The 23,011-nt window shown below is 38.3% G+C and overlaps 1 protein-coding gene across 23 annotated transcripts in view; it reads right to left on the bottom strand.

Annotated features, from left to right (window-relative positions):
• Anks1b (ankyrin repeat and sterile alpha motif domain containing 1B) overlaps positions 1 to 23,011 on the bottom strand; it is a 1,083,815-nt gene that overhangs the window by 454,365 nt on the left and 606,439 nt on the right. For all 23 annotated transcript variants that reach the window (XM_087192834.1, XM_087192832.1, XM_087192833.1 and 20 more), the window contains 2 exons: positions 18,780 to 19,366; positions 17,052 to 17,124 (listed from right to left, as the gene is read on the bottom strand). In XM_087192834.1, the coding sequence (XP_087048960.1) occupies positions 17,052 to 17,124; positions 18,780 to 19,366 (660 nt within the window). The remainder of the gene's footprint in view (positions 1 to 17,051; positions 17,125 to 18,779; positions 19,367 to 23,011) is intronic.

The following is a 23,011-nucleotide window of genomic DNA, read 5'->3' on the forward strand; positions in this document are numbered from 1 at the left end:
TAAAGTCTCTGAGATTGTGCTTGGACCATCCATCCACATGGCCTATCTTTAAAAAGTCAGTCTTTGGGGACTGCTGTCGGCTGGAAGTTGGATCTGGAAACAAAACTAGTAGGGTCATTCTTAGGCACTTTAAGTATAAACAAGGCTCCTCCAAACTTTGAAGAAACAGAGGGCTGGTGGGTAATCTTCAACCATTTAAACCACGTGCCTGAAGGTCCGGGATGTGTCTGACTGACCGGAAGACTCCTCCATCACTTCCGGCCTCCGACCGCCTCCCAATCCCGTGTCAGGCGCGAGGTGGTCCCGGAGCTTCTCGCTGGTGTCTCGCTTCCAGGAGCAGCCAGCAGTAGTTTCTGTGGCTAGCTGCTTATCTTCAACCAGCCATGAATAGCCATGTTGGCCCGAACTGCCACGGCCCCGTGGGTCGGCACTGTGCTCGTGACGTGGCGCTGGCGGTGGCCGGCCTGGTCAGCCAGCTGCTGCGGGCCTCGCGCACCTACCTGGTGCAGGGCTTCTACCTCGGCCGCGTGGATGTGGCCCAGGCGGGCGCGAGCCGCTTCTTCCTGGACCTGGCCCAGGAGAAGCGCGAGGGTGCCGAGCGACTGCTGAGGCTGCACAGCCAGGGCGGCGGCGTCTTCCAGAGGGCGCAGGGCCCGCCGGGGAGGAGTGGGGCTCCAGCCGGGCGCCCCGGAGGAGGACCTGCACCGCGCGCTGTTGGACCTGCACGCCCTGGCCGTCGCCCGCGGGGACCCGGCGCTCTGCGCCTTCCTGGAGGCCGAGACCAGGCTCCTGGCCACAATCAACAGCCACCTGACCCGGCTGCGCAGGCTGCTGGGGCCCTGGGCCGCGATACAGGACTACCTAGTCGGGTGGGGGCGCCCCGCCGCGGGCACTGAGCCCCACTGCAGGCGAGACCCTGCCCTGCCATCTACAAGCCCGCTGTCTTGAATGTCCTGGTATCCATGTGCCCCGTATCTGCTTGACCTCAGCTTCTCCCCTCCCCTGGCGCCCTCTCCCCAGCCCTGGGCTAGATCAAAGGAACGAGTTTTGCTGCAAAAATAGTTCAATAAAATTTAAATGAAGAAAAAAATATATTTAGATATATGAATTTCTTGGATGTGGAAACATGAACTCAGGTATTAACCCATTAATGTGTGTATAATTATAACAATGTGCTGTTTATATGTGAATAAATCCAGGTGTATAAGGGGAACAACAAAAAAGTTTAAAAATACAATATAATTTAACATGAAGCATATAATAAAAGTGGCGTCTTAAGTGAGGATCATGGATTATAAATCTCATAAATGATGCAGACAACTGAGTTGTCATCTAATAAATACATAGTTTGGTCCAATTCTTGCTCCTTATACAAGAATAGATTGAATATAGAAAAAGCCAAACCACAAAAGTATTAGAAACAATTACGGGAAGAGTCCTATGTCCTGTACTATTAGCCTTTCTAATAACATAAAAATTTGAAACCACTAATTTTTAAAAGGCTTGATTAAACTACAAAGTAATTTAAATTTCGCATGATAAAAATTTACAAGAGAAATCACAAGATAAAAAACGGGGAAAGTAGTTGAAACTCATGTCGCACACATAGGGCTGTATGCTTAATAATTTCTAAGCGATGGAAATAGACCAACAACACTGCATGTTAGTTAGCTTCCCCGTGGCTGAGTTACAACACCAGATACAACCTAATAACGAGGCGGGTATTTTGGTTCACGATTTTAGTGGGTTCAGTGTATGGTTGGCTGTCTCCAGGGCAGAAATGGCGTGTTGGGAGGAAATGGCGAAGGAATGCTGCTTACCCTGTGGCAGCCAGGAAACAGAGGAGGGGGGAGGAGCTAGGGGCAGAACACACCCAGTTCAAGTCCCTAGTGGCAGCCCTCTCTGGCCAGGGCCCGCTTCCCAAGAAGCGACTGTAGGAAGACATTTTAGTTCTAACCCTTAACACCCCCCTAAATGGGCAAAGGATATGAAAAGGCCAGCTGAGAGAAAGGAAACGTATGAGAAGCTAAGCTTCATTCCTAATACAAAAAAAAGCACAGAGAAGCTATTTTTCACCTACCTAGCAGATAATGGTCTAAAAGTTTGAGAAAATGCTGCATTAGGGTATAATTTTTCCTTATACTACTGGTGAGGGTATAAATCAGTATTACACAAGGGGGCGATCTGATGATATTTATGAAAAGGACAAATGCATATACCCCCTAAACCAGCAATTTAAGTTATAGAATGTGTCCATCGCAGGTATACCAGCAGGTGTACAGTATAACAAGGCTATTTGTTGCAGCATTATTTATAACTACTAGATCATCCCTATTGATAGTAAGATAGTTAAATAAAATGTACATCCATAAAATTAAATACCAGGAAATGCTCTATGTTCTATTATAGAATGACTTCCATTAACTTAAAATAGTAGGTTAAAGCATAAAAAGAATAATGTGCACTGTATGTTGTTGAAGGACACTGAATAGCTACCTATGGGAGGAGAAAATAGTTTCTGAGGCAACAGGTATTACAGAGAGATTTTCTTCATTGAATACTGTACAGACTTCTATACTAATCTTACTTGTGAATCATGAATCAAATATACCATCTACTGAAAAATAAAATATTTATGGAGAAAATTTCTCATCCATAAAAGAGTAAAAAATAGTAAGTGTCAGACATGATGGCATTCTCCTAGGAGGATCTCAACCTCTGGGAGGCTGAGGCAGGAGGGTCACAGGTTGGAGCCCAGTCTGGGCAACTTAATGAGACCCCGTCCCAAACCAAACAAAACAAAAGGCTGGGGATGTGTCTCAGGGCAAAGGTCTGTTCAATCACCAATATCAAAAGAAAAAAAAGCATGTTTAGTTTTCTTCAGTCTGGAATTATAAAGTTAGGAATACACGTCACCAGTGAAAACATTCAGGACATAATGGTCACTGACACAGTGGGTGAGCCTAGCCTACCCTTATGTCCTGGGTATCACTGCACTACATAAGATATGCACAAGACTACACTGGATTCAGGAATACATGACTGGATAAAATGTATCTTAATTTGTATTTGTATTAGTGATCCCAAACCTAAGCATACTTCTCTTATTTGACATCTCTTATGTTGAAATGTTGAATCAGTTTCCAAATCTTGAAGACAGCTGATATTTATTTAGGATATAAACTGTTGCTGAGCTCATGCGAGGATCCTCCCAAATGGAACAGAGGCTCTGTGTCTCTCTCTGAGAGTCTGGTGATATTTTTAGTACTATGACTGGATATAAAAACTTTTAACTCTAGAAATCCAAAGTCTGGAGTACCCTCACGTATTTGAAGAATATTTTAAAATTTATAATTCTTTATTAATGTTTACATTTTCTTTGCCTATAAGCCTTTTTTCTCCTTAAAACTGGGTGTGTACGTATCTGTATATATGTACATATATTTGGGAGGATTTGAAGATCAAATATTTTAAAGAAACATGTTTGCACTTCTTCTGAACAAGGCCTCAGTTTCCATTGGGTGCTCAGTGCACTTGGTTACACTGAAAGGGTTAAATCCTTATCTCTCCTGCTCACTCCTTTCTGTTTCCCTACAGCTGCTGCTTAAATCTAGGTTGTCAACTTCCCTCCAGTCTAGATGATTGCAGCAGCAGCATGCTGCCCAGCCTGCCTTCAGCTCTCTCAGCTCTATACTATTAGCCAACCAGCCAGGAGTTACATTTAAAAAATAATGTACTGTTTGCTTTTATCAAATTTGTAGAAGAGCCTTTGATCGTATATTTAAATATAGTCAAATTTCCTCCACAGTTGTGCTGTCTGTGTGAACACTTGGTCTCAGTCAGTCATCTTGAAATTCCTCTCCATTCCTGTTTTTATTAGTGTGTGTGGGGGGGTGCTTATTTATTTTGTTCATAGAGTTAACACTTTTTCTTTCTGTCAAAAAATGAACCAGAAAATGTATTTTTACTGATCACTTCTTTAGGGAAAGTCTAATTTTTCAAGTTTTAGAAGTCTTTCAGAAAGTGAATGGTCCATGTGTGGATATAAAAGTGTTGAGTGCTCATAAACGCCAGTCAATTGAGTGGAGAGAAAAAAAATGAATAGGATGATCTCTAATTTAAAAGTAAAGAGCTTTCTTGAAAAGTGACATAATAGCACCTAATAGACCTGTTCAATTTACAAGTGTTTTTACATAAATAATCTCGTTTAATTACAGCAAGTAGGAAGCTTACCATTATTCTCACTTTAAAGAATGAAGAAAAGCAAGGCTCAAAACGATGGCGTAACTTGTCCAAGGTCATACAGCAATGACTTATTCCATCTGGTGCCTTACTTCATACTCTTTCACATGTGGTGCATGACTCCTAACTTTACTGTTACATAAAACTTTGGACAGTCCAGGTAATTTTTTGACATTGGCAGCATGTATTTTTAATTTAAACATGTCCCACTCCAGTATTTTACACAAATCTCAGAAGCCATTCTCTTTCCTCAGACCAGGGCAGAATCCATCTGCCTTGCCTGTCAATAGCTCTTCCTTGCAGTGTAGTGATGCCTGGAAAGCTAGTCCCCCAAACTTGGTCATGAGTAAGCATTAGGAGAGATGGAGACAAGGACTGTATGTCAAAGAGACTGCTGTTTCCTACCACTGAAACCAGACAACTAACTGATACGTGCCTTGTTCGTTCTTTTCTTTTCTTAGTACATGTTCGTAGCACATGTATTTTACAATCATCTTAGTGGGTACGTGTGCATAATACAGCTTGTTTCTTTTAAAATCCCCTTTTCCATCCCTCCTCTCTCCTCCCTCCTCCTCTAATTCCCTTTCTCCAATTTTCATCCTTGTTAATATTATTAATCTTAGCTCCTATTTATGGCATTTAATGCTTACCTTCACTGAGGTTATTAGGTTCTTTTACATGGTGTATCTTTTTTAAGACTTCTCAACTCCTGATACTAAGGCAACCAGTACACAGTTTAAATAAGGAGGACGTTCTTAAAAGACAGTAAGGAAGAATATGTTGTTTTAGAACCAGTGCATATTTCTGTCATGGGGAAAACAGTCTTTATAAGAAATAGCACAGAAACTACCCTACCACTGTACATCTGGCTGTGTGTCATAGGTAAGGTATTTCTCCTATGCGCGAATTCTACTGAAAGCATTGTTCCTAATCTAGTTATGCAGCTTACAAATGGTCCATGAGGAGAATCCCTTCCAGAGTCTAAGGTTGGACTCCAGGTCTCTTTTTCACATGCCGTGACAGTATTGCCTAATAATGACATCTCTGTAGGCTGCTTTTGTCTTCCTTACCAAGAAGCACACAGTGAAGTTGTAATCACTTTCCTACATGCAGGTTTTCTGGGCTATTTTCTTTCTTTAAAAATTTTTCTCTTCTAACCTACTTGGCTCATATCTTTTACTATTGCCTTAATGGGGTTTTATTTTACTGTAATTATGTCTCTCATCATGACTTTCTCAGGTCTTTATGGAAGATAGCCAGAGTATAATATAGCCTCACTGTAAGTACCATACTAACAGTACGAGCACTCACTTCTACCCCCATAGCAAGAGTGTGTAAACAGGTGCAGTGGTTTATTTAAATGCCTGGGTAACTCACACAGAAGAAATTTTTGTTGTCAGTGCATAGGTAATAGAGTCCTGTTTTATTTCCTTTATTTTTCTAATAAAGGCTGTCACTATCACAACCATTTCATCTAGTAACAGTGGGTGATAAGGTATTTGGTATCTTACATTGCACTTTTCTTAAGCTGCAGTATTTCACTTATGTTTTTACGATTATGCATATCTGTTGTGATACAGAGAGAAGAGATAATGATAGAATTTTCCAAGGAAATTCTTGACTGATACAGGGTTGTATGAGAAGTTGATCAACCAATCTGTATATTGTCTAGGGTATATATTTCACATACGAATATATGACTATATCACATCTACACTTGATTATTGTAGGAATATAATTCATATATCACACATGCAGAGAAAAGTCAGTTGTTATATCAGTTAATATAGTATTTGAGCAACAACATGTGAACCAAAAAAAAAAAAGGCCTAAGAATTTTTAGTGCTGTCAAATAAAAATAAATCCAGACTTAGTCAAAAGGAGACTTTAAATTCCAATAGGGGATTCCAATAGAGAGAATGCTTCTCTCTCAGGATTTACAATGAACAGAAATAGGCTTTTCTTTTATGGTGGGGGTTGGTGTTAAGCAGAACTAGCAGGGACTTTGGGAGTAAACTGAGCCAGAAGGAGTACCTGAGCAGATACAAAGATCAGGGTGGTATAACAGGAAATGTTTCTCTCTGTGCTAAGCTGATCTAGAATGAACCCCTACAGATGAATATGGATGAATGTTCTACATTCTAGCACTGGCTCAGATTTGAGCTCAAGAGAGGTTCAGGGCCTTGGAGGAGAAGAGAGATTGACTACAGTTTGGCAAAGCCAAGTTAGGATCAGAAATGGGCAACTGTGAGGATTGAGTTAGCACAGTACCTACAGCCCTAATGAAAAGTACACACTCAAAATGTTAGCTACTTTTGTGTCATAAAGCTTCTTATAAAAAGCTTAGTGAAGTCAAGAAGCAGGAAAGATATAATATTGGAAATTCTGCATTTTATTTGAATCACTGACATGCACATGATTGGAGCTAGTCATTTAAGTGTCCTAGAAATAAGCATAAGGTTTAAGAGAGGCTGAGATGGTTAGGTGAATGACTGGCATATAAACACAAAGATCTTACCTATCTTACAGCCATATATCAATTATATTATAAATTTATTATATTAATATCTTTTTAAAAATCACTGTAAAATGATAATCTTGCAACTTTCCTAGAAGAACCTTGTAGAAATACACATACTTGAGATTTATGGGTCATTTGTCCTTAAGAAATTAAGGAGTAGAAAGCTTTAAATAAGGTCATTCTGCCAAAGCATAACCCATAAAATGACAGATAGAAGTATGAGTCATAGCATTGCAGAGTCTGAAAAGATCTACTTACAGCTTTTTATTTTCAAATGAGGAAACTGAGGCTCATTATGAAGTGTCAGTTTCATGAGCTTAGTAAAGGGGTGGGAATAGCAATCAGACTCCACAGCTCTTGCTCTTTGAAGGTGAACTTCACAGGTGCAATATAGATTTATAGGTTATTTATTTTATTGATTATAAAAATAAGTTAAAGCTACAATTTATTGTCAAATGAGAAGAAATGTAAATGCCATGGATTCATATTTCTAACATACAAACAACGACTATCTACCTGTTGTTTACTGTGCGTGATTTTGTGAAATTGGAGAAAAGTGTAGAAGCACATATAACAAACTGACATCGGAAGGGCAAAGCAAGAGGCAAAAAAAAAGTGTAGCCAAGCAGAATTAGGCAAAATGATGTGAGAAAATGAAGACTGCCAGACTCTATCCATAAAATATGTAATAAAATGAACAGTTACATTGATAAGGACTGAAAGGTCCTTAGGAAATGCACATAAATAATGAGATGGACTAAAGAAACTACCACTTTGATTAGCATCAGGTTATGGATATTTTAAAATTTTATGTATCCTAATACTTTTTGCAGAATATAAAGATAAAATAAAAACAAGTAAAAATGAATCCTTTTCATAGATTACTCAATTACACTTATTTTAGGTCAATACTAATAAAAATATTTGAACATGTATTCATTACCAGTACTCACTTAGCAAATCTTTATGTGATCATCAACATTGTCATTTTAGAATTTTGTTTCAAATATCAATGTTTATAGACACACATGTATGTCTCTATATAAATTACTTATGTTTACCACTAGATTTCTTTACCAAGTTAGCATATACTTCTTTTTTATTGAATGGTTTCTATAATAAATAAAAGTAGCACATACTCATTTAAAAAATTTTAGAAAGTTTAGCAAAAAAGAGAGCAGAAAATAAAAATCACTGATAATCTTATCCAGAGGTATCCATTTTGACCTTTTTGCATATATCTTATCAGATCGTTTTGCATACATGTGTATTCACAAATGGGATTATTATTGTACTTTGTTAGCTACTTTTTCCACTTAATAATATATTATGGCTATATGTGCATGGTGATAAATATACATACAATGTCATTTTAATTGTTTGACATTTTTTCATGGAGAACTATTATAATTACAAATCATCTATTAGGGGTCATTTTATTTTATTTTATTTTTGGTTTTTTTTTTTGGTACCGGGCATCGAACTTGGGTCCTTAGCTTGCAAGGCAGGCGATGGAACCACTGAGCTAAATCCCTGGCCTAATTTTATTTTACTTTTAAATGACTATAAGCAGTGCTGAATTGAACATCTTTATGTATGCATTTATTGCTCTTGTCTGGTTGTTTCTTTAGGGTAATTTCCCGTAAGTGATATTGCTGGGTAGCCATTTTTTCAGAATATGAAATAGTTAATTTACTAACTCCCTGGAAGTTTATACTTGAGTTCAAAAAAATACTAGTAGTTAAAAAAATAAATACTAGTAGGTGAAAAACCCTTTGTTATCAGGATAGTATATCATAGATACAACCAGAATAAACTATAAAGTCTTTCTCATGGGTAAGTCAGTCACATTTATCACTGATTTGTCATTATATTTTGCTAAAACATATTTGTATTTAAAAACAATTATTATGATGTGTTATAGCTTATATCTAGATGTCCCCCTAAAGCCTCATGGACTCATAGGTGAGGCTTTTGGGAGGTAGCTGGATCATGGGTTCATGATACTGAGATTAAGGGTGTGTGGTACTTGATTAGTCTAATAATTGGTTTAGCACAGTTCTGGGTGTGGCTGAATAGACTTACTAAAGATAGGAGCCCCACCCTGGGTGTGGGTAGCACCAACCAATAGGCTTATAACCTAATGGAATAAAAGAGAAAAGGAGGCTTGCTGCTGCTGCTGGTTTTTGCCTGCCACACCATGGACTGTTTCTCCTCTCCTATGCTCCTCTGCCATGCTGCCCTGTCTCGAAACCAGCCAACCATGGACTGAAGCCTCTACAAACTGTGAGCTGAAAAATCTTTTTCTCCTTTAACTTTGGCTGTTGGGTATTTATTTTGTCCTGGCAATGAGGAAAGTAAGACATGATGACCTGTGACTTATGAATGTCTACTATCTATGGTTCAGATTATTAATTATTTTTATCTCTTCTTCTCTTGCCAGCATGAGGTCATTAATGGTGGATTTTGTAAAATTCATCAACATTTATATGGAAGTCATTTAATTAGTATTTTTAAAGTATCTATAAAGAAGACTTTTGCAACTGTTTATTGTGATTATGCAAGGGATATATTCTCTAAGAGAGAAAAAGGAGAGAAAGAGAGAGAGATGGAAATTTTTCTTTTAAGAGAATAATGAATAATGGAAGAGAAAAGAGAGATCAAAGAAGGGAAATGTTATCTATTAAGATCTACTGTGCAACAGGAGTGTAGCTAACTACATCCCTTTCACTAGAGCTTCCCCAAATATTGGATCAAGTAGATGTTATTTATACTTATTATTTATACTTATTATGTGAAGAAGTCAGGATCAGGCTGAAGAAGTGATTTTTCCAGGGTTATATTGCTAGTACTTGTTATGGTAGGTATTCAAACTTAGGTAACATATTTTTGATTCAACAAAATAATTTTAACATTTTGAGCTTTCTAGTGATCTCTTGAAGTATTGCATTTACCATCATGGAAAGCATGTAAGCAGATGTTGGTTGATGTTAGCTGACCATGTATCAGTGATGTCATGGAAAGTGTTCTAGAGCCAGTAGATGAATGCAACGGTTCTCTCCCCAAGCTTCTTCAGAGGATAAGATATTTTGATGAATTGAAATAGAATGTACCACTTTTAAACTGTTGATAACATCATAAGTAAATATTATGCCACAGAATGATAGTCAACTATTTCATACTTAAGGAAACCCTAATTCCACATGACCATTATCTCTGATTTCAAAACTAGAGAATCTCAGCTATATTCTAATGATCAAAATCTATATTATGTAAGTTAATTTTAGTTTTTAAGTACAATTTGTAAAATACGGTGCTAGATTTTAGTGTTTATTATGTTAACATAACTGATTGGCTGATGAAACAAAACCTCTTGAAAAAATTTAGTTAACTTATGCTAGCCTAACAATTACTATAATTCACATTTTTATATAACTGTGCTGTTATTAAGGGATTCCTTAGAATTAATCTGTCTGAAAAAACTATGTCACTTAGTGAAGTGTTACATAAAATAATAATAAAAATAAAACTCTTGATTTAGATAAAAGATTGTGCTTGTGTGCTAATGTATTTCTACTACCCACATTCCTCAGTTGGTTCTATTAAAAATAGTGCTGTAAAAACAAATAAAAATCAAAAATAAAATATGCTATTGTAAGACATTTCACAAAGGCTTTTATGTGCAATTGAGCAGTTACAATATTACTGGCAGCAAGGGAAAACCTCCCTTTGAAAATAAGTGAAACATGGATCATCATTAGAGTGCGTGCATTCACTTTTGGAGATATGAGGTATTCTGGGCTGTGACTCACTTGCGTATCTGACCATATGGCCTGTGCTTTAGCTAAGTTCTAAAGCATTCAGTATCAATGGTTGAACTTTGCTAAAAACAAGTGATTGGTTCCACACTTGAACATCTCCAGATGGCCCCTCTTAGGCCACATTGGTATGATTTGACCTAAGAGAGAGGCATGGGCTACCTTTCGTTGTCCTATAGACAGCATATTTCATTAAAAAGAGTATGGATTCCAAGAAGAGAAACATTTGAGTTTGAAGCAGTTGACTTTGATATGTTCCTTAACTTTTCTGAGCTTTTCTTCATCTATGAAATGGGTATAACAACATTCACTGAATTGTTCGGAAAACTGAATGCAAAAAATGTTCACTGTAATAAATTGGACAGCATCTGATGGACAATAAGAAAGGAAAGCATTTCAACTTTCTTCCTTTTTCACTTATTTCATGGCTCTATTATAAAAATACATTTTGAAAAACATTCTTCTAGAGTTTGAAACACAATATTTCTACCAGCAACCTCAGCAGGGAAATGCTATCTGCTGTTGCAGCAGTGACAAAGTACCTCCTGACACACACGTGGAGTTATGAAAACAAACACCAGGGATGGGAAGCAACCGAGACATCAGGATGGAGCAGTGTGTGGGGCTGTGGAGATGTTCCATTTCCTCTACTCAGAAAGCAACCCTGGTAGGGGAAAGGGCATTGAGCGTTCCCTGTCCCTGCAGACCCCCTAAAGGTGAAGCTTAAACCAGGAGAAGAGAGAAGACTTACCCTGCCTTAGTAACTTCTGCCTGGTGCTCTCAGAGTAAGGGGTGGAGCTTAATAGCGTTATTCAGTTACTGTCAGGCACTGTGTCCAGAACTGTGGATTTTCCAGCAAATGACCTAAGAGTTATTCTGTATCCACATAGACAATGTACTTCATGATTAAATTCTTTATGCACTCATTTAAATAGCTTTCAAATATAATTAAAATTTAGAAGGAAATCATACACTGACAAAAATGAAATTTTAAAAGATAAGACAGTAGAATATTTCTCTTTGAATAGAATTTAATGTTAAGCATAAGAATAAAAATCACAGTCTTAAAAACACACAGTATTTTGACTAAATACTATTTTTTACTCATGAACTTGGATCAGTCCAATACAGTCTAAATGCCCTTCACCTGTTTAGTGTGACAGGAGATTACTTAACCCAGCTCAGAAATAGGAGAGTATTTATGATTGTCTGCCAGCCTTGTGTTGCAAAGTCTCTAGGCACTTGATTACTCTGTATATCCTGTGGAGCCAATTATTGGCTTACTTAAGTGATTCTCAATACCATCAAGGAGATCATCAACTGGTTTCTCTGAAAGTGTGAGATTTTGAGGTAGTTCCAATGAATGTGTAAATTTCCTAACTTGAATGGGCTTCCTTGTGATATAATGGCAATGGTGAAGAAATGAAACTTTATGATTTCACATGAAAGCAACTTAGACTATAAGTAGCTATGCCTTAACTATAATCCTCACTGATCAGAAAGATAATCAAGATTTCTCAAACATCTTCCCGAGGGGCATACACTCTAATTAGAAAGACAAGTCTTGCATACTTTGATAAGAAGAGAGAATTTATACTTATGGATCACCTGCTATGTTCTAGGCAATACTAGTGTAGAATGCAATTTAATCTTGCAGCAGCCTTATGAGGTGGTTATTAAAAACTTGAATTCATAGGTGATGAGGTTGACAACTGAGAGGGTACAAAGCCAGTGAATTGAAAAACTGGGATTTAAGCCAGGTTCCTCCAACTTCAAAACCTCCTGTCTGCAAGTATTCTGTGAATGTAAACCTGAGGACGCATGATAATAGAGAATGTGCTGTCACTTCACATACCTAGCACTGTCAAAGCATAAGATATTCTACATAGGGTGAGGTCACCAATACTGATTTGTTTGGTTTTCGAATATGACTTTAAGAGAGAAACCAGAAATGTTGTTTGTAAAAATAATGGGTTAATATGTTCTGAGCAAGAACCTAAAGAACTGACTTCAAAAAATTCAATAGTTTAATTTACTTTTATTTTTACCTTAGTTCTGGAAAGTTCAGATTGCCAAATAAGTTTCAAAATGCTATATAATTTCAGAAGAAATTTTTAAAAATGGGAAACTGATATCAATGAGTAAACCTAGTTATATGATGCACAGAGACTGCTTAAACTTTGAGTTAGTTTGTATTTACAGTAGTGAAAATAAGAGAGTTACAAATCTCTTCCTGGCCCAATAAATATTGTTCATGAAATAAACAATATAATTGGAAATGCATCAGGGTTTGGAGAAGCTAAAAAAATGCTGAAATGCAGTGGTATGTGCTTAAATATTTACTCAAGAGGCCGAGGCAGGAGGACAGTAGGCTCAAGACCAGGCTGGGCAACTTTGAGAGACCTCCCATCTCAAAAACAAAACAAAACAACAGCAAACTGAAACAAAGTGGTCAATAGCATGGAAATTTTAATGCTCGTCTTTCATGTGGGCCCCCTGCTTGTGATTTTATTCTCCATTCATCTCTTAAGGATTCAACAAATATAAATGCTCATAAAAGTGCACAACTTTCTTAAAGCCAGGCATAGTCCTGGACTCAGGGGTCTTCTGAAGCTAAAGTCTAGAGACTGACAATACATATTCTGTAAAGTAGGATTTCCCCTCCCTCATTCTAAATTTACTTCCCATTAATTCATTGCACTTCTCTTCTTTATTGTCAAGCAAAAAGAGGGTACTTGGGCTTCATAAAAAATAATTTATACAATTACATTTACATTTATCATTGGGTGCTTGTACCTGTACATGATGCATCTTGGTTCTTATTTTTTCCCCATTACCTGTGTGCCCTTCACCCCCTCCACCCTTCCCTATTTACATAGATTTTGTTTCCATTTTGTTTCCATTTTTGTATACCTTAAATGTATCAATAAAAAAATTTAAGCAAAAACTAAAATAAAATAAAATTACTGATAAAAAATAATTTATAGATCACTTAAACCAATGTGTATTAGAATTTAAAACTTTCTCGTTTTTTGGCAAGATACTCTGGAATTTTGTGCTTTGTTTTAGTAACTACTCTCTTTTACATACCAATTGCTTCTGGATTTGTAACAGCCTGTATTCTGGTTGATGTACCACAGTAATTCTGGGGAATATAGCAAATTTTGATATTATGACTGTGAGAATAGCTGTTATCATAAAGCTCCTTAAAGAAGGAGCTTATGTGTATTCATTTTCCTATGCCCACAATGTCAAACACAGTCTTCCTCATGGCAGGACAAGGTGAGAGCTGAAATTTAATTTATAGCTATGTGTGTCAGACTCTCTATACACCATTGCAAATGTCTCTAGCAAGCCCATTTCTGTCAAGGGAGAAGTTCAGTAAGCTAAAACCAAGCAGTCAGTAAATAGCAGAGCTGAGCTTTGAATTCATGTCTGTTTGACTTTGTATTGTGCCATGTGATTTCCAGCCACACTTCATACCCAAAATGTTATTTGTGAAGTGCCATCTTCATGGGGTTGTTTATCACCCTTCTAGTTAAATCTAGCCTTGAGAGGGAAAAGATCACAGCTCAGTAAAGCTGTGATTCACAACTGGCCCAAGGGCTGATTGGAATGCTACATGTTTTAGTCAATCACTTAGAACATAATTAGTGTGTAATTAAGAGGTAAAAACTAAGGCACATGCAGGGACAGCTTTGTCAATAGTAATGATTCTTTGTGGACTGAGTCTCCACTGTCATTTTCATTACCATCATAGAAAAACAGCAAACAAAGGCAGTGAGTAGGACAGCAATATAAAGTAGGAAGAAAACAAATGAGGGAAAATAATCTTTGGATTTGTTTACCACTAGAATGCCCTTCAAAATTAGCTTTGCCTGACTGGCATTTTAAACATTTGCCCTTATTTTCCTGATGATGTTTATGATTATTTTTATGATTCTCTGGCACTGCCTGCTTGAAGCATTTTAGAACATCTGTGTAAAGTTCAGTGTTACTTGAGTCTAAGTCTGAAAGAGGCGCACTCCTAGGCCTCAGGTTGGCCACTCTCGGTGCGGAGGTTACTGTCTCGCCAGACAGCCACTCTATCTTTGAACAGTACAGTTGATGAGAAATTCTTACCATCCCATCAATACAAAATCTGTATTTTTGCACCACTCTTGAAATTATTCTGGAAGCATATCTGGAAGAACTATGGGCAACATAGGTTCCTAGGCTGGTTCTTTGGGTCCTGAAAAAGTCCTGTGTTTATCAGAATCTCTGTGTGAGAAGCTGGCTACATATGCTATGCCAGAGCTACTTATATCACTGGGCATATATACACAATTTAGGGACTTCTTTCAAAAGTTTTCCATTTTAAAATTTAAAACACACCAGGTGTGGTGGCATATACCTGTTATCTCAGCACTTGGGAGGCTGAGGCAGGAGGATCACTGGGTTGGAGGTCAGCTTGGGCTACATAGTGAGTTCAAGGTCAGCCTGGACTACATAGTGAGGCCCTGTCTCAAAAAACAAAGCACATATACACACAAAATTTTTAAATTTCTGAATTACAAACAACATTATTTGACCTTTAAAACTATGTCAACTACTATGTGGCCCAGCCAAGATCTCCCTTGTCTCAGCATCAGGGAGTTGAGCAGGGTGCTCCGACAGGGGTGTTATTCACACCGGACATTCTTACAGTGAGGTGACTGCAATCACAGACTACAAGTCCCTTTGTAGCCACATGGACCACATTTTGAGAACTCCCTAATGTGAGCAGTTTTAATAATGTCCATAGTTCATCTGGTTTGCTTTAAAGGCAATTGCAAGGATATGAGATTTGGGGCCCTTTTGTAATATTTCAAATATGCCAACGAGAATGTCAAAACAAATCACTGGGCTTTTATATATGGGGTTTGTGTGTGTGTGTGTGTGTGTGTGTGTTTTCCATGAAATTCACACTTTCCAACTGCTCCTAGTTTACATGGAAATGTTCACTGTGCGCATAGACTTGGCTTTGAGGGCTTCAGACACAACTGGTAGCAAGCCTGAAGTGATACAAATGTGCCTTGATCCACCACAGATCTCCAACAAGAAGCGAGGAGACTTGGAACTGTTGTGGGAAGGGCCTCCTCAGGTAAGAACAGGATGGGAAGAGTATGCTGGGGAAGGGAGGGGAAGTGAGAGGAAGCTTGCAGCAGGGCAGAAAGAGCGTCCATTTCTTTCCAGCTCAGCTGACCACTCTCTCGTGTTTTCCCAGACTGTGACCAGTTCCAGAGCCACACTCCGGCTTCACCTGCATCACTGCTGAGTTGAAGACAGGCTCCAGCGCTGCCAGGCTCTCGGAGCTTGGGTGCTATCAGTAGGGCTTTCCCTTAAAGGGCATCTCACTCACCTGCCTGCACCTCTGAGAGACTCTTGTGTGCCTGGGCAGGTTCCTTACAAGGTGTGTGCTTCGGAACCATGCTGGGAATCAGCCCATGTCATGCCAGGGAGGGTTGTGGCTTGTCTTTACTTAAATTTGATTTTTGTTCATCATAGATTTTTGGCATTAGTTTTGAATTTTTAAAATATCACATTATGGTATTGCATATCTTGATGACTCAGACTTTTAGCACCCCTTACATTTAGCTCCTTGGACAAGTTCCTCACTTACCTCATCCTAGGCTGGACTCTGGTGACAAAGTCTTATGCCTATTTACCCTGAGATATATATAGAATTCTCTCTCAAAGAAATTAATTTTATTATTTCAAAAAATCAAGGATTTTTGTTCACTTATAATTTAAACATGAGCTCTCCCAAGGCCTGAGAAATCATCTGTTTTAAACTCAAAATTCTACAGACCTACCTAATATACAGTTGCACTTGAACTTTGTGACAAGGTAGAAATGCAATTCAAGTTTTGTGAATCTTTCAAGAACAGTAATTTTTAAAATATGACTGTTACTCTTATTTTCAGATTTGGATTATATGGTGTTTAACATCATCAATATTAAGCAAAATGTCTTCAAATGGCCTTCTACTCTGAGCTTTGATTTTAAGGAAGGAAACATTTAGTAAGGGTTATATATTAAATAGTGACCAGAAAGGCAGCTCTTTGTGAGATACTCTGCTATCTACCATCTACCATGAGACACACGAAGATGAGTGACACACAGTTCTTGGCAAAAGGCACTTACAACTTGGGAGAAGTTATTAATCACATAGTCATTGGATTCTACAACCCTGAGCTCAACATGAAGTTGAAACTTCATTAATATTAACTGGCATAGTAAAATAGGACATGGGAAAAAAATCTCCATTTGCTGAATCAATATACTTATAATTGATGCTGTTTACAGGTCATGGTTGTTGGATCTGAGAGGAGCAGAAAATAATTGTAGCTACTATGACTATGATAAAACATGAAATAATCTAAAGATTTTATCATTTTCTGGCTCTTAAGTGCATTTATTCATTATAATGTAGAGGAAAATTCCCTTACTTGTGGTGTCACCATTTATCTCTTCAAGTTCACTGTTGATTCCAACATCTATGGAGCTCATTATTTTGTCGATCTGTGAGAAACCAAAATCATGAAAGTGGATTATTACATTCTGGGACATTACATTTTAAAATAACCTCCACATACTGGGTCACATATTCTTGGTATTACTGCCACAGCACTACTACAATTAAGCAATAGACAGGGAAAGATTTAAAGGGGAATAAACATCTGTTGAAATATTTTTCAAAATATAACTTATGCTTCCCTTTCCTAAACTTCCAAAATGAGCTTGCCTGTTCTCTGTATTTCTTGAACTTTGCATTTGCGTGAGTCAGTAAGTTAGGAACCATGTACTTTGTAAACTCAGCAAGGGTAGGGGTGAGGTTAAGTGCGTATGACGAGGTCTGCCCTCTCTCGGGTCCTGACAGCATGTATGCAGTCTGCCCGGTGAAGGGGCAGGCTTCAGTTCATGGGCTAGCGCACTGGAAGAAAGAACTCATTAAATGGTTTGGCCATCCACAAGCGGATTAGTAGCATCCAATCACAAGAATAGAAGCATGGGAACAACATAATTCTAAAAGATTAATTAATTAATTTTGTCTCCAAAAAAGGATTTTAAATATATTCAAATATTTAAAAAATACAAGAAATGGATATACTCAAAACACTAGGCATTTTATTAGTTTGGGATTTCAGAAGATATGACTATCTAAGCTGCAACCATGTATGATTCAATCTCCCTCCTTTAAGTGGCAAACTGAGTCAGGTGGCAGGCTTCAGAAAGGATAATGCATATTACCTAAATGTCCCACTTTGCTCACCCTTAAAGACACATAGAGATATCAAGTGCTGTTCCCAAATAGCTCAATTCATAATGTCAATATTGGAACCATATCCATTTCTAGTTCTCAGAATACTATCGTGACCTAACGTACTTCAAAACTTAATCTAACTGGCACAGTCTTTTGAAAGACAAAAATGTGACATGTTAGAATGAAATGTCAAGAGAGACTCTGGTCCATTCTTTAAAAGAAATTCAAGAAAAAGCAAGTAGCTTTATTACTTTATGATGTAATTCTCCTTAGGAACAAAGGATAACATTTCATAACCTTACAAGGGCACTTACTTTTCTGAATAATTCTTTTAGATCAAAAACTTTAAGTAGAGCTTAAATTGGTGATACTTGATCCCAAAACATTTTTTATTTAATGTTTCTCTGATAGCTGTAAAGGGTAAATATTAAGTGATATATGTTTCATGCGTGGTTCTTGAAGAAAAGCCAGGATGGCTCTGTTTACCATTAAGTTTAAGATTACAAGGAGATGTTCTGAAAATATAAGATACTTTAAAGAAGGGAAATAAGCTAACAAAAAGTTTAGTAAGTAGCAAAATACCAATATTTTTCTCAGTTTGTTAGCTGCAGGGCTTGGTAGGATTGATGTGAACATTCTCTCGTACTTTATAGCTAATTATTACTTCTGCATGACATAAATTTCTATGGAAACAACAGACATCCCCACGTGTGTGGAACTATGTTTGTTTTTACACTTGCTGTGAAATTACCATGTGTTACCCATGGGACCTTTCCCTTATGGTTGGAGCTGTATGCATTTGTTAACTTTTCCTTTTGCCTCTGAAAGGCTTAAAAAACTGAAAATTCTTCCTCAAGCTCCTTCAGTGCTAAAGTCTTATACGAAGAGCAACAACAAGAAGAACTAGGCTTACTTCTTCCCACTCAGATGTGAAAGATGGTGTTCTTTCAGAATTCCCTTTAGAACTCTGTTCAGCAGTTGAAGATTCACTCCAGTTAATTCTTGATGCTTTCTCTTTCGAAGGGCAGGCAATGAGATCAGAATCAGATTTAGAGACATTTTTGGACAAATGCATGTCAATCAGGGCTTTAGGTAATGACCTTATTCTCCCCAGGGTACATGCTCTCTCCACAAATACCCCTGTGTTTAACAGCCACTGGTCCCGACTGCGGGATCCGCTCCTGGTGGTTTTCATGCCAACAATGGTATGGTTCTCCAACTGGTTACTTTTTTTGTGAAAAATTGTTCTACTGACCACTTTGGGTTTAATTTTCTTTACCAAAGGTTCAGAGTTATTTTCTATTGGAGTCTGCTTGAAAGGCAGAGGACTGTTTGCCAGACTGACTTCTTGTCCTTCTTCACATTGATCTCTTTTTCCATAGAGATGAAATGGATTGTCAGGGAACTCACAGGCTGGAGAGGATCCATGCAGAAGGCCTGCAAATTGCCCAGGATCATATTCTTTGGGAGAATCATTGTCTTCCTGTTGAGAGACGTCATCTGTAAAAGGAAGGAAGGGTGTCAGGATGCTTGCTTATAAAGCCATGGGACAGTAGCGGTGCCCTTATGAACTTGTGCAATATCTAGACATTGGTTCATTGCTATGTTGCAATACCCTCTCTTTATGAAACACCCAAGGCCCCATGATGCCACATATAAAATGAATGTGTGTGTGAATCAAGTCTTCCTGATACACCTTAGAGTTCATCTCAAAGGAATATCAAGTGACTGTATACCCTTCTCCCTTGTCTTCAGAGGATATGTTTCATACTAAATAAACAAAATTTGATTTTCTTAAATTGGGACACCTACATTCAAACCTCAAAGTAAATGCATCATTGTGCTGTAGAACATAAGGTAGGTAAATCAAAATTATACGTAATGATATCCCCTTGCTCTCTTTCCAGCAAATAAATTGAAAAAGAGAATCTTGAAAAGAAGTACAATTAAAGGTCAACATTATGTAATGCAAACATATACAAAAAAAGAAAAGGGATCAACAAATGGAATGAGGGGAAGGGGAGGGAAAAAGGATAAGAAAAGGAATGAAGATGTATTCTTTATACATACCAACCCCACAAATGGAATGTAAATGTTATGTACTATACACATGTACTAATAAAGAAAATTATTTGAAAAAGTAATTTAAGGTTAATAATACTCATGTTACTACTTTAAATATAAGATTAATAATAACTATACATATATTATTTAAACAAAAAGGATTTGTTCAGGCTTAACAAAGGCAAATATTGCATTTGTAATATTCATATCCTTGATCATTCCATTTTGTCTTCCCTTCACAATGAAGATCGTTCTTGGGGTAGATGCTGGGTGGACAGTGGGGGAAGCTCTGAGCTCTAAAGACTAGAGCTTACCAGGCCTGGTGGTAGTAATAATAATCATCATCACAGCACTTTGGGAGGCTGAGGTAGGATGATTGCAAATTCAAGGCCAGCCTGTACAACTTAACAACTTAGTGAGGCGCTGTCTCAAAAAAAAAAAAAAAATGTAAAAGGGACTGGGATGTAGCTCAGCGTGAAGACCCTGGGTTAAGTCTTCAATACAGTACACAGGAAAAGACTAGAGCTTATGTATTACCACACCCATTTTGTAGAAGTCAAAAGTAACAGACAATTTAGGCTGCCAGCGTTTCCTCCCTAATAAGGTAAAAGGCTAAGCTAAGTTCCGGCTAAGGTCTATCAGGTTCCAACCTACATATATTACTATTAAGATCAAAGAACAATAAGGTTTGGTTTACAAGAGGACAAGCAAGGAGGCTCCTTTTGGAGACAGACACGTTTATCCCATTCTCAGCTATTTCTGGAAATTAGGAAAAGTGTACCAAGGGGAAATAAGACTTGAAATTCTCTTCCAATTTATTTTCTCTTTCATTTTCCTCGGCAGTTTAGATCCCACAGTGCTTTACAACATAAGCAGGTTGGTATGGGATGAGAGTAATGGTAGGATGGAGGATTCTGAAATAAGGAAGTTTAGAATTTTGTTTTGAAAGTTGCTGAAGAACACTAACAGGATTGAGCCTAAAAGGAAAATTGAGAAGGGCTATCCTATTGTGGGAAAAAGATTTTGTAAATCTCTATTAAAAAGGTTTTTGACTATGTTCCTTACACAGCACTATGAATATTTTAGGGTCATGATATTATTGATAGGTTTTGTAAATATTATTAGGTTACATCTCCTTCCAAAATGACAGTTACACACTGAATAGGTTTTATATTGTCTAAATCCTCTAGTCATAAGCAGTTAATGCCTAAGTAAAAGAAAGTTTAGTTATTGGTTTACGGCTTAGTTTTTTGAATAACAATTCTGAGCATCATGATAGTTGGTAATCTTTTTGTCAGCAGCAGTCAAATAGTAGCTGGGCGAGGTGGTGCACACCCATAATTCCAAAACTCTAGGAGGCTGACCGAGGAGGATCACAAGTTTGACCCTTGCCTAAGCAATTTAGTTACTTTGCAAGAACCTGTCTCAAAATACATATATTAAAAGGGGCAGGGTTGGGGATGTGGCTTAGTGTGAAGGTCTTGGGTTCCATCCCCAGTATTGCAAATGCACACATACACACACACGTGCACGAGCATGAGCACGCATGCACGCACATGCACGCACACACGACTGGTCAAATTAGTACAAGATTATTTCAGTGGCCAAATCTTAAAAATGACTCAAATTAAAGACAATGAGTTGGTCTAAAACCTCCAGGCAGGCCTGTGTGGTGGAGGGGTTGCAGCAGATCAGTCTGCACAAGGCTCCCTGCAGCCACACCCTCCTGGTATCCAGTCCTCCTTTGTTGACCCCATTGTGGCCATGTGCCTGGCATTACCAAAAAAACAGCAGCAAAAATCAGCAGAGATTTGAAAAGCACTCGAACACTGTTGCTCTTGGAATTTCACCACCATGTGAAAAAGCCAGGCTAGGCTGCTGGATAATGAAATGAACCATTATCCAGTTGTTTTTAAATATAGGTTTTATTATTTTCAGATGTAGTAAAGCCAGAGCTGAAATCAGGAGATGACTGTTATTGAAAAGACAGACACTTATAGATCCAAGAAGAGGGGCAGCACCCTCCAGGGGCCCTGAGGGAAGCATGGAGCTCAGTCAAGAGGCAGAAGGGTAGGGGTGACTGAGCCTTTACTGTGGTTTCCGTGGGAAAAGACAAGCAAACTAGAGACAAGCAGATTTAGGATTGGCTAATTTGAATGATTTCACCAAGTTCTGGGACACAAGGACTGTCCCTAGTTAACTGGGCCCTGGCCCTGCATAATTAAGGCAGTGACTAGTGGCCCAGAGTGTAACAACCTGGTAACAGAGGTGGTTGGGGCCATGGACTTTGGATTGGCAGGTTTCACACAGAGAGCCTGCTCACAGGTATGCTATCTTTAGGAATTCACCAGTTCTGGGAGGGACAATCCCCCCAGGATCAGTGTTATGCTTTGTGCTTAGATGTCCCCCCAAAGCCCCATGCAGACGAGGTGGGACTTTCTTTTTCTGAGGTAGTTGGATCTGGAATGTGTGATGCTGGGATTAAGGGTGTGTGGTTACTAAACCTCTACATGTGAATGATTAATTTGGCACCACCCTTATCCCCAGTAGTCTGGATGGGATAAAAGAGGCAGAAAGATGCTGTTAAACTCTCCTGTTTTCTTTGCTACACTGCACATGCCATGCTGTTTTTCCTCTGGATGCTTTTTTGCCATCCTAGCCTCAGAGCCAGCCAATTATGGACTGAAACCTCTACGAACTGTAAGCCAAATAAACCCCTTCCCTTCTAACTTTGGGTGTCAGGTATTTTGTCTTAGCAATGAGAGAAAAGTAGCCAACACAATCAGGAAGACCTCAAGAAGTAAAAACAACTACCATCACCACCAACAAACCCCAGAAAAATCAAAAGATGCAGTTACTACACCAGCCATCCATATCAGCCCAGTCAACATTCTGACAACTTTCCCATGTGAGTGAGGCCATTCGGGACCAGCCAACCTCAGGCCATTCTGTCAAGTGACAGAATGCATCGGCAAGCACTGCCCAGATGGGGTGAGTCTGGCCCAAACCAGAAGAAAACACCTGGAACCAGGAGCTACAGTCATGGCTATTATTTTCAGCCATTGTGTTTGACATATGGCA

This window comes from Heterocephalus glaber, unplaced genomic scaffold (genome assembly GCF_053883595.1).
Source record: "Heterocephalus glaber isolate CG9 unplaced genomic scaffold, H.glaber_assembly_v1.0 deba00001572, whole genome shotgun sequence".
NCBI lineage: Eukaryota > Metazoa > Chordata > Mammalia > Rodentia > Bathyergidae > Heterocephalus > Heterocephalus glaber.